Below are 13,764 nucleotides of genomic sequence, written 5' to 3'. Positions count from 1 at the left end.
AGCTGCCATTAAATATTTGATAATTTATAATGCAAATATAATCAGAACTTGTGAAACTTCTGTAGTATTACTCAATTCCACCCAGGTTTTTACTATTGAAATGTTGTAAAAGAAATTATAATAAAATACCTTCGCGTTCAACAATTATTACAAGTATTTGTTGGTGTACGTACCTACGCTTTTATAGGTTATATGCCGATATATTATTACTACAATTTTGTTGTCTTAAAAGTGGAATGTAGATGGATGGAAAGGAAACCCTAAAAAAGATGGATAGATTGTGTGATAGATGATATGAATAAAAGGAAAGTATGCTCAGATATGTCGCAGTATGTCATTCTCGTCTACTGATCTCTATCGGCTGTCATAGACATCAGTGGAAAAGAATGACATACTGCGCCGAACCCAAATAATGGGATAAAGGCAAGCAAATGATCATGATGAATTTTGTGTTCTTTATGTCTTCCTTGTTTTTATATATCCAGTATATTTTGTCATAATCAACTATATAGTGGTACACAAGTTACTACTCAAACATACTCAGGAATCTATTATATTATTGCCTCTATCTATTAAATATTAAAAACAAAACTCGTGTATATGCATGGCGTCACTTAGTGACGTCCCGCCTTTAACCCACGTATAATGTGTTAAGTGCAGAATTACTCTCATTGACATTACTTATTATACTACTACCAAGGCAGGTTTTATAAAAAGATCACTCCGCCATATCAGTTCCAGCCGCTCTTGCTATGTAAATCAAATTTCGGTTGGGTGAGACTGTGAAAATATGTTAATAATATTAAAACTTTATTTGTACCTGTTAATATTTTTTTTGTATATAATATAATATTTAAAGTAAAAGGTGCAATATATAATAATCTACTTAATATTAAGTAACCATAAATGGCATAATGATGAATAATCCAATGTGAGGATCCTAATAACTTAAATTAGGTATTACACCTGTGCTATATTGTCTCTCTTGTAACATATACTATAAATTAAATTTGTCAGTAGTATTGACGTAGATATTTAAGGGTATGTGTGTTGTATGTATCTTAATATACTAAAAATATAAGAGACATGACATTATATCCTCCGGAATGGCAACATAGGACCGGTATTACGGGCATCAGCTGATAACGTATTGTCTGTATAGTTGTTCATGTATATTAGCGACTGTTACAACTTACTATTAGGTGGCGTGGCTTATTTATCACCCCAATTACATATTACTAATACTAATAATTACAGCATAGTAGAATATAATTATCTACATTACGCCGTTATTAGGCAAGTAATAAAATGTATTTGTTCATAATGTTGAACAAAAATTTTAATTACTCTATAAATATAATGGTATATATGGTATACGTTATACTTTTTTGTTTTGAAGACTCACAAAAAAGTCTTAAAGCTAATTATAAACTTAACGCCATCTTCCTTAACGCTCTTATATTATTCTCTGCAAACACAGATATCCAATCATGGTTGTAAAATGCAAGCACAAAATATTCGATTTGTAAGTTTTACACTAAAGCACGAAGTTGGCAGAAGCACTACTACGGCATTATCATAGATGGCGCTGTCTCTTTGGTTTTGGTACAGAATTTACTGCTTACAAAAGCCTGCGGATCATCAACAAGCAATACACGAACACAGGTCTTGATATGATAATAATAACATTTATGGTATATTTTATCCTATGTAAGTTATAATATATATATATATACTTGTACAATATAGCAGCGTTATAACAGTAATCAACACCTCATTTTATATGCTGGATGTTGACCACACTAATAAGGTTAGGTAGAGGTTTTGCTGCTAGTAATGCACCAAGTCCGTCTTCACACAGTCTGCCCTGGAAACTGTCATCGTTAATTTCGCTTAGTTAGGATAACTGGCCTGATTTCTTCATTCATCTTATCATCCTCAATGAGGCCTCAACAAAGTAACAACTAGGTAACGTAATAATTCACAACTAAACCAAACGCCTGATATAGATAGTATATCTAAAATATAGTATTATATTGAACTGTTGTTAAAGTTGTAATTCTGAGAGCAAAATTTCAGGCGTTTATGTTCGATATGTCTTAATAATAGCACTTTACAAATTAACATTTGGAGTAAGTCATGAAAGTGCAACATCGAAGGTGCAGAAACATATTAGAAAATTATTAATTTCCGAAGTTGTATGTACGTATGACGTACCTACCTTAGTAATAACGTATATATATATATATTGTAAGTTTGTTATTGTCCAATTTTATTAGTTTGCAATCTTGTTACGTTATTGTCAATTTTTATGTTTGTTAGTAGTAGCACAGATAACATAATATTACATAGTTTAGAACTTAACATAATGTGCTATCGTCGTCGTCGATCTGTTATTGTATTAATTTACAGAATAGCAGAGAGGGTAGACTCACTGCCCCCACTGAGTTATAGACCGTTTTGTCTCCATTTTTATTATTCTATTGGCAAAAATTGTATTAGGTTTTGTTTGGGACAAATAAAGATGATTATTATAATTATTAGTATTATTATAGACAATATAGGTAACAAATATTATTATTAAGTATTAAGTTGAGTGATTTCATATTTATCATAGGATTCGTAAGAGCAACTCACTATAATATCTGCAAGTCCACCAACTACCAACCCACTGCTGGCGCCCACGTGTAATGTTTATTGTAACTATTGTGTTATAACTAAATATAGAACTTTGTAATACACCTAATTTAACATACACGTAATATAAGTACTACCTATAGAGCTAATGTTGTAATTATTGTTACAACCACACAAACTGAAAATAAAATTCATTTATAAGTAGCATAATAAATAATAATTATACCTGCTTAATTACTGTATTCACTAAACCACCGGGTGGTAATAATTAGGCAATATTCATTACACGTACATTATAATAAGATGTATGAATATTCCACTTACTTATGAATTTTAACGTAGCGACCTCTTTATTGATTTACAATTTTGTTTAGATACATTATAAAGGAATTTCTCAAATTTAAACTAAATTTAACATTTTGTAATAGCTCTAAGCCATTACTAACAACAATAAACAAGAAATAAGATATTAATAAACTTTCTTAATGGTAAATGAAAAATGGGTTTTAGGGTTGATGATTTTTTATGGAGGGTATAGGAATAATGCAGGAACAATGCATAGGACACCACTTTGGGTGTATCCACGAGGATTATAAGGTAAGAATGACGTTAGAATAGTCAGGGCATTGTTAAGGGCAATTAAGGACAGTGTTTTCCATAGTGTGGTAGTGTTTATTATTCCATATAACTAGCAATCTCCCGTGCCCAATAGACGGTGATTAACATTAGTGAACACGACTGCGCTACCGATACCGCAAATTCATTAGATATAGACACAGTGGTATCTAGGTCACGTTATGATATTCCGAAATTCCAAATTTGATACCGATACTATTTCGTATCAAAAACAAGAGATCTATGTTCAGTATAACTTGTTTGATTATTCAGCAACTCTTACATGTACGGTGAGATTTTACAGTATTAGTAAATATATTAGTTTGACTGTAGCTGTGGGTGATATCACTTACTATCAGGTAGATCATTAGCTCATTAGCTAATCCAGTTACATAAAAAATTGCTCAGCAACGTAAAATCCTAGACACAAATAGGTAACTGTTCCTTTTCTCCAATAAATATTGTTGATACACTTAAATGGGGAAGCCCTATATTCAGTAGTGGACAATAGCAAAAACGATGGTACTATGAACAATACTACTTTTGTATTGACCATTTTCTATAGGTACCGATCAGTAGGACTTTCGCAAAGGAAACCTCGCAGAAGGCAAGTGTAACAACGAATTCGTGACTATAGAATGCAATAATACAATACTTATAATAAAGTGAAAATTGCATAATATTCATGAATGAATCTCTGCATTTATCTCTAGATAGTAACTCCGCGTGGTTTTGGCGGGAAACCCCTACCAGTTAGAACAGAACCGGCGCGTGCGCAACACGCGTCTGTACAAAACTCAAACCCGATACGATCGCGAACGCGACGTTTTGTCTCCTGGTCCTTTTGTTTTACAAATAGTTCCAATGGAAGTAATGGGGACACACCTCATTTCCTTTTGTCACGATTCTCTTTAACACAGTGTGAATATGCTTTGTTAGTTCAGAAAAGAAGTGTTAGTTCAACTTTTGGAAAACTTTAAACAACTCTTATATCTAGAAACAAAAATAGAATAAATCATATTTATTATTGGATAAAATACATGAAGTGCACAAAACCTAAGTCGTGACATAGGAAATAAATTAATCTGATAAAAGAACAGCGAAATTATTTTATTGCGATCGATTAAGGTAAATTATAAACGATACCATTGCAACAATTAACAAAATGCTAAATACATTATCTAACTTCTACTAACAGATTTTTTATTGGTATACATTTAACAACATAATAAATTAATCTAATACACACTGTTCTGTTGAAAGCACTTGCCATTATTACTAATCCCCAATTTCCATTAAATTGAATGTACACGAAACCTCCTCTATGTCAATGAATAGATATTAACTAATACCTACTTAACTAATATTATGTGAATATTGTGAGATATATATATCATCATTCTTGGCATCATTATATTGTAGTCAAAAAATAACAAATAACATATTTTTGATAGAAACTTAATTACAATTATTTGTCAAACTAGGGAATATTTCATGTCGTAGTAATTTCCTTAATAAATGGGTTAAGTAATTGTATAGTTAGGTTGAATTTGGTAATATTTCAATGAGATCTTACGTTTTACACAATATCGTACCAGTAATAAAGAAATCATTTCATTGTTCGCAAAATTTTATTTTTTTAATAATCGACTTAATGGAGCAGGAATGGAGCGGGTTCTAAATTCAAAATCAATATTATTTTTGGGGTTTGATACTTCTTTATGTAACCAATTGTATTTATAATTGTGCTACTTTTGAATTTTTATAACATGTAGGTTACTTTATCGTCTTCCATGTTTAACAGAGTCCTAATTCGATTAGAAAAAAATCAGTAGAGTATCAGTGGTTGATGCAACAACAATTAATCCGTGATATACCCTGTCCCTTTTGATATGTCCAATGTCCAACCAAAATGTATGTAAGAGATGGACAAATCAAATATCACTTAGTACCAATCAACGTTCTCATTAAACTTCTAAATTTCCCGTAATATATATTATTATACATAATCCATAATATACATAACAAAGAATATTCCAAGAGATATACTAGATCTACAAATAGCAAAATTAAGTAAAACAAAATCTTTCCGTTCCTTAGTCGTACATCTCTCACTTTTATATATCACATATCCCTTGTAATACCGCCATACGTATTGCCCTACAGAATAGTTTTGTTACTCTATCACTCACTAATTAGGAAATCACTAGATTCATGATCCTTGTACCCATAAGCTTTTGGTTCCTCAATCTATGTGACCGGGCAGACATTTGCGATTTCTCAATCTGCATTAAATAGTTTATTCATAATATTTATATTATTATCAAATATTGCTTCATCCGGCATCGCTTTGTTAATGAAGTGAGTTTTCTCCCTTTTAAGAATTATATTTATTTGCCAATTTTATGTACAAAAGATAGAATCTACAACAATAATGTGGTGACCGTATTGACATCATTTCCTTCAAACTTAAAATTAATAATAATTTCACCTTCCTTTATCCATACACACACAAAAGTAGCGAATAATGTAATTTTAATGGCTATTTCTTGCTACAAACACACATTACTTTAAAGCATTAACTTTATATGTATGAGTTTAAAATAATTATGTATTTAATGTTACATAGATCTAAAATGTCTCTTAATCAACCTGTATACCTACATATTATAATATAATAACAAAGCCTTGTGTAAAGTTAGATATATAAATTTTAAATGTCTTCAATGCACAACATGTGTACGAACGTTGATTTATTATTTTTTAGTGAGTTGCCCAAAATATTAGGCTAGAGAGGAGTACGATACTGGAATCCACTGAATAACATTGGATACCATAACCGTTTACCATCAGACTATTACAGACGATTAGTATAAAAAATAGAGTTTTAAAACAAGAACAAATATATCTATTACTATTTTAATAAAAATGTTCAAATTAATGGAGTTTCTCTACTTTGTTAAACGTTTATACATGTGTATCTAGCCTTAATCGCTTATATGCATTTACCCTTTTAATTAAAATTATTATTAAATTATTTGAATAAAAATTATGTTATTTTTCATATAGCATATTGTAAACATTGCAATATGCTTCAAAGGAAATGTTCCGAGTCATCTATTATAGATTGTACCAATTATCCGTAGCTATTACGTTACTATAATATTATCAATCAATTATAAAACATACACTTCACGATACACCTACTGCATGTTTTTGAACTCGTTAATATGTTACGAGTACATTTTTATATAAGACGGCTACTAGAAAAGAATAAATAAATATCGTTTATCTATATATCGCTCTGGATGTTTTCTAAACTAAATAAAAAAATAACCAAATGTATTTGGAAATCTGCAATCTATCACAGGAATGAGATATCGATAAATATTAGTATGTAATTAAACAAACAAACTTACTATTATGTTTTTTTTATTTATTTGTTTTCCATTTGTATAATTTACCCATTTTTACTGATTTCAATTCAAAAAATATCAAATGAGTTCTCTGATTAAATAACATAAGTCCAAAATATGTTTTGGCATGTGTATTTCTCCATTAATATAAAAATGCAAGTGTCTATAGTTGTGGTCAAAATATTTCATATTTTGTTGAATAAATGCTAAATTATATTATAATTCATAATATTTTTATAATAAAAAGTATATAGCAAAACAATATATGTATTATGAGTTCTGTGACTATTTCAGTGTTTTAATTTTGTTTCTTTCTATTTGTATGTATATGATATGAAAATAAAGTACTATTACTTTTAGATACTGCTTCAGCATTATATAATAATAGAAACAAATACAAAAATATGCAAATCATCAAAGATCTCCCTTTTTATTTAATTATTAATTGATTTTAATCAATCATAAATATAAATCATTACTGAATATTGATTAAATGCAACACTATTATATTTTGCATGCTAAATATCAAGATTTTATATCACGTCATCATAAAAAACTATATATAGACATTGGTATTAATATCTTACACGTACGTATATTTGTATGTTATTAAAAAATGTAATTTATAAATATTAGTGTATACCTACATGTCCCTTACATACTCATGATTAATAAAGTTTTTTTGATCTTATATATAATAAAGTTAAAAATGTCTTTTATTCTTAGTAGAAAGTGAATTAATACGTCGAATGTTGTATAACATTTGAAACTTTTGAACTTACTACTCATATGCCTGAATTAGTAAGTTCGTGACTATTATGTACTGTAAGTTTTCGCTAATAAAAATAGTAATAACTGTTAACCAACATGACAATAATTACTTTTCTTCTATATATAGTCTCGGCCCAATTCAGAAAGTACTTTTTTAAAACAGAAACCGCTAAATTGCAACCACATTATTATAGATACAGCTGTGGCTGCCATAAAACCACAACTCGATTAAGTTACTTATCCGCATTTTCAAACATCTACCAGTATCGTTGTTTTTTTTATTATTAAATTTACGTTGATTGATTTTAATAAGTAAAATACACTTTGAATTTATATAAAAGTATCTACATTAAATCTAGACACATATGATGTAAAATAATAAATAAAGTTGATAACAGCCTTTTAATGTCATTGCTGGGCAAAGACCTAATATTAAAATCGCATCATCGCATATTATGATCCGAAATATAGTCTAAATCTTTGCATATTGTGGTGTGTATGCGCAGAAGTATCTTCTTGTTGAATCTTCTAAATTTCAATTCATGCCTAAAATATAAAGTATTTACCATACCTGCTTATTCATTGATATCATCGACAGATCCCTTACAATTGAGGCCGAGACCCAATGTCATTATTTAATTATCTCACTTCATTATATTAATAAATTGTATCCTATACACAATGCACAGACACAACCATAACAGAATATTTAATATTTCTGTAAGAAAATTGTTTGTGACTAACACTTAATACCTAGAAATAATGACACGACCAAGACGAATTACTAAGTTTATTCCCATAAGCAATAAAATTCAATATTAGTACAAACAGTGCATGAACTTAACTGAACTGATTTCATGGAACGTGGCCCATAATTTGATCATTATGGATTCAAATCGATTTCGATTAGTAGATAGATATAGTAATATCAAATCATTTAATAATGTGAAGTTGTATCGGATTACTAATTAAAAAAACATATTTTTTATATAGTCAGACATTTACCACCACTGAAAAAACAAGCAAATTTAAGGCCAATTTTCATGTTCCTAGTAGCCATTCAACGGTAAAGGACAGTTGCCTGTGAGGTCGCTCCGCTATTGCAATGAGTACGTGAGAAAAACAAGTACTTACCTTATATTAAATGTACACCAAGACAGTTAAATAGTAACTGATTACAGATCGAATAGAAACTGCCGCGTTGTACCGGCCTGTGTACCGAAACTCGGAAAGGAAAACACTGCACACTCTGTGTCAAAGTTAATGGTACTTTATTTCAGGTTTAAATAGAGACCAATAGCCTTTATGGTTCTAAAAATGTTCTAAATTATATAATATTTATGAATTTACGAAATTTACGTTTATATAATATTACCGTTTTGAAACGTATTTATAACAGTAATATATTCTAGTGTAATAGGGAGGTACCTTATATTACGATCGCTTTCAACTTAACCATATTAAGTAAGTAACAGGAATAATTGAATAATATTCTAAACATGATAATTATGTAACCGCAACTTATTGGGGTATTGACAGCTGTCAAGTGATATGAATCGTTTTGTACAGGTGTGTAGTCATATTACAATCGTTGTAAATATCCAATTAATATTCAAGGGACGCGGTCATTTTCACTATCGCACAATGTGCTATTGTATCAAACACTTTCTATAGTAAACTACGTCATAATACATTGCATTTGCAACAAATAATCCATTTTATATCAAGTGTGTATATACACATTTTACAGATCTGAAATTTTTATATTTTCTTACTTACTTCTTTGTTACGCATTAAAGTAAATGCAAGTGAAGACATATGAACTTGCATTAAAATTTGCTCCATATCTAAAGCATTCAGCACCTGTAAATGTTGCAAATTAATTGCAAAGTAATTTTGATTTAGATTATAGTATAAGCCAATGGAGACTATATGATATAACAAAACAGATTTCTGTTACACGTAACAGATTGTTAATTAAGTAGGCTCAACCCTTATTAAATTCAGATTTAATTAAATTTAAATTCAGATTGTTTCAGATAGGCCGAACTGTTATATCGTATCGTTATATTGGTATGACCATTACGGTATAGGGTATGGAGACACGTACTTAGACACTATGTTTTCGTTTTAACATATATTTTACTCGCACATTTATTTAACCAAAAAAATATAACCTTTAATCATTTTCTAACCTTGATTGAGAGGTCTTAATTATTTTGCACTCAATTATAATAATAATAATAATGGTGCCTTCATTTCAATGTCATGCATTAAAGCCAAACGTCATACTTGTTACTTAGTCACATAGCTCTATATTACACACCTACACATGATCTTGTCAAAACTGGATTAAAAGTTATTTAGCACAAGTAGCAATTAATAGAACGTATTAGTAATACTGTTGTTAGGAAATTATTCCTTTAGGTACAAGTAACAACAGTATTACTATTTTTAACCATTTTTATGAGATATTAACCTCATAAAAATAGCTTCATTATAAGTGAAGTTCTTTTTAAAATGCTTCTTAATGTATATTCGCTCTTAAAATCGTAAAATAGTAGCATTTCTAGTACATTATTACATTGTATCCAATGATCCTATTATATTAATATCTATCATAAATAATTTATTTAATTACAGGAACACTCCAACTGTGGGATGAAAAATGTTTAAACAAGAACTATTTTTACTGGTAAGTTTAAAAAAAATATATACTTAATAAACACAAATCTTATTAAACAATAAAATCTATGGTATAGAATGTACAGCTATGGGGATACTTATAATGAATATTGTTAAATCTGTACCCGTGAACCAATCCATATTCGTTAATTATTATAACTCATACAAATTATAAATACCTAAGAGAAGCTTTTCTATACACGGTAGGTTTCGGTTTTTTTCTACCGTTCAAAGTTCTTAATGGTAAAATTAGTGACACCTGGTACAAAATGATACGTAGCAATACATGAGTGTACTGTAATGTAATGGCTATTGCTTTATATCAAATGGACCGACAACACGTTTGTTTTATAAAAAATAAACAATATTTCACTAAACAATTGTAGGGATGTCTTCCTCCTAATTACACGTACATTATTGTAAAAATTATTACTTTATTTTCTAAATAATTGTTATTTTTTAATTGACGATCTATCAATACTTGTAGTCTCTATTAGTGAAATGTTTTAAATATAGTATTATGAATTTATAATCAACTCATAATTGATAGAGAATTTATGTAATGGCGACAAGCCCAGTCATTGACATTTAAGTCAAGGTGAACAAAGACAGTGCAACACTCACAACACACAACACAAATAATGTCCCAATTGTTTTGCTTATGAATCCAATTCCAGGTAATAGAATTTGTTGTAGTAATAAGAAACAAGACTAGGTAAACGGAGAAAATATATTAATATAGACTACTGACAATTAGAAATAGAATGAAAGGAATTGAAGTATCAAAAAAACAAGAATGTAATATAAAAGAACTATAAATTCAAAGACAAATTTAGAATATAATACATTTCTTCATTAGCCAGTTACAACAGAATTAATATGTAGGAACTTATTTAACCAGTACGAATATAGATAATAATTACTATATTTGTACTTTTGTAACACGGGTATCCACTACGAAATTACAAGTCCGACTTTATAACCGAAACCTTGGATAATTACTAGATTATACTACGTTATCGTTAATCAATTTTGTTTTACTAGACTTTTTTAAGTATATATAATATATTGTTATATTTTATAAAAACGACACGAAGTGTAGGTACATAGATATTTCAGCACGTAAAAGCGATAATGACAATATATTTAGAATAAACGTAAATATTACATGGAATATTGGCCAAAAAATATAGTTAGATTTAATCTTCTTATTTAATTGAAAATCTTTTTGTAGCAATGTTTAAAATTACTTTAACATGTAGTTTTTATTTTAGGTTTTATTGTCGTCATTGGAAATTTTCAATTAGTTTTCCTATAAACGTTCAGTGAATCGATCAGTAGTTATTGCCGTTAAAAATTTATTACATAGGTACGCACCACTTCCTCGTTACCATCCATAGATTCCTTTACGTGTGATGTAATATCGCGGGCATGAATTTCACTTTTTTGTGTTTAGTCATCACTCAATACGTTCTGCATGATGTATATGCGGTAAGGTCTATTGGGTCATACCGATTAATAAGTAGGCGATAATTTAAGTAATTGACACTATCATTAAATTAGCAGATTCTGTGATACCGATAAGTACCTTAATAATCTAGGATCTTTTATTCTAGACACAATATATTCGGATCCCAAGCATTATTTCTATTTGTTTGTCATAGTAAAAAGTAAATATATGTAGATTTAATTTTATATACATATTACATATATATAAAATAAATAATTGCCTATTTTCTGCCATTAATTAATAATAACAATAGCTACCTTTGTAATATTTATTGCTTTTTCCTATTAAACCTGAAATATTATTGTATTACATTATATTATTCTGGATTACTGTTTTTACAGCGTTATAACAAAGACGTCATATGCGTTATTGATAAGGTATGTCACGTTTGGGTTAACCACTATGATTCATTTTCACTAATATTCATGCTGAGTATTGTATGGGAACTTATATCCTCTTCAAAACCTTTGATGCTAAAAACAAAGGTAGTACTTAACAAAACCCTCCTCCTATTCATATATATATTTGGTACCTAATCCATACAAAGGTAAATACTATTTTTACTATAAGTATTACCTAAGACGAAAACATACAGAACTTTTTAATAGTTGATAAATTTATCTTTCTATTATTTTATTAAAAAGCTAACATAAGTAAAAACACTATCTCTCTCATCAATCGAGCCATTTAAAATATTTCAGGGCCAAAATCCCACATGTAAAGCGATACCATCATCGAGCCGACGCAATGCCAATTTAAGAAACAATGACGCTATGCCAACGTACGACCCATACATACCGAGGACAAATGTAATATTCTACAATTGTTCATCCTCTGATTGTAAAACATTCCGACTACATTCTATAACGGAAGTTACATCTCCTGAACTTATGTTAAAGGTATGCTTTCTAGAATCAACCGGGTCATACGAATGTGAAACAGTCAGATACAATCACCTCAAAAACGTAGACAAACTATTGTTTTTAAATAACAACATAAAGAATAAAATATATTATATTGTCGATTGTTTAGTTTTTGAAGATCGAGGTCGTGTATGTCACCGAAGAAACGGTAATAATCCTCATACAAAATTAGTCGACACTGGTAGTATAGTACGACCTAAAGAACCAAACATCTTGTCTCAGCATGAATTTATATGCGAAGAAGATCAGCAAGGGTTAGTTAATTGCGACATTAATCCATTTATTCCATTTGATAACAATCTTAAACTTAAACAGTCTATGATCACTGACAATAATGTGTTGCTGAAAACAGGAAATTACGTATTGTCTTTAAAGAAGAACTGCGTCGATGCATGGTGCGGATACAGTGGAATAATATCGCGATTGTCAGGAAGGCGATACAGCAGATATGAGCCACCAGGCGGTAAAGTGTATCGGTGCTATTATGCTAAAAAACAACAAATATGCAAAGAGCTATACGGCCAAAAGAAATCCATCTATAATGAACGTGCTTGGTTAAGTACGTAATATTTATTCATAGATTCCATTATACGACTATATTCAGTTAAAATACATATGACTAGTATTGAATTGATTTCAAATTGGTGATATGTTTAAATAACCACTAACTGGACTATTCTCAGACGCATGTCGCAAGCACAATCATAATAGTGGTCGAAACTAGTTTAATGTGAGCGGAACTATTACCAACTATGTAAGTATTGGAAATATACTCTATATTTGCAAGAAATTTTTTATTTTTTAACATTGTATGAATATATGCGAGTACATACCTAATATTTAGTTTTATTGATACATCAAGAAGAACCCTAACGAATTAATAAAAAATAATGTTTTCTATTCAAATATTAATTTCATAATTTATAATAATAAATTAAAAATAAATAACTGTTATAACTGTATATCTGCGATAATTTAAATATTTAAAAACATTTCTCTCAAATTACACATGATATTGTAAATAAAAAGCCTCATTATTTAACGTCAAAATATACTGGGTCAGTACTAGTGCTTGTCTTATTCGATGTACCCCGAGAGTGAAAGTGGACAGCGACCCGATCTTTACAATGCTTGGAATTACATACAGGACCCGGTTTTATGTTATAACATGACATTTCGACATAGGTACCTGCTACAATAAATTTGT

At 29.4% G+C, this 13,764-nt stretch overlaps 1 protein-coding gene across 1 annotated transcript; it reads left to right on the top strand.

Annotated features, from left to right (window-relative positions):
* The first annotated feature begins 11,555 nt into the window (after positions 1 to 11,555).
* Positions 11,556 to 13,124, top strand: LOC131853082 (uncharacterized). The gene is made up of 3 exons (XM_059203897.1): positions 11,556 to 11,615; positions 11,976 to 12,011; positions 12,336 to 13,124. The coding sequence occupies exons 1-3, from the start codon at positions 11,556 to 11,558 to the stop codon at positions 13,122 to 13,124; spliced, it is 885 nt and encodes a 294-aa protein (XP_059059880.1).
* Positions 13,125 to 13,764: the final 640 nt, after the last annotated feature.

Source organism: Achroia grisella, unplaced genomic scaffold (assembly GCF_030625045.1).
Source record: "Achroia grisella isolate CSIRO2021 unplaced genomic scaffold, CSIRO_AGI_Agris_v1 utg1179, whole genome shotgun sequence".
Lineage (NCBI taxonomy): Eukaryota > Metazoa > Arthropoda > Insecta > Lepidoptera > Pyralidae > Achroia > Achroia grisella.
This window is presented reverse-complemented; position numbering and strand designations above follow the sequence as displayed.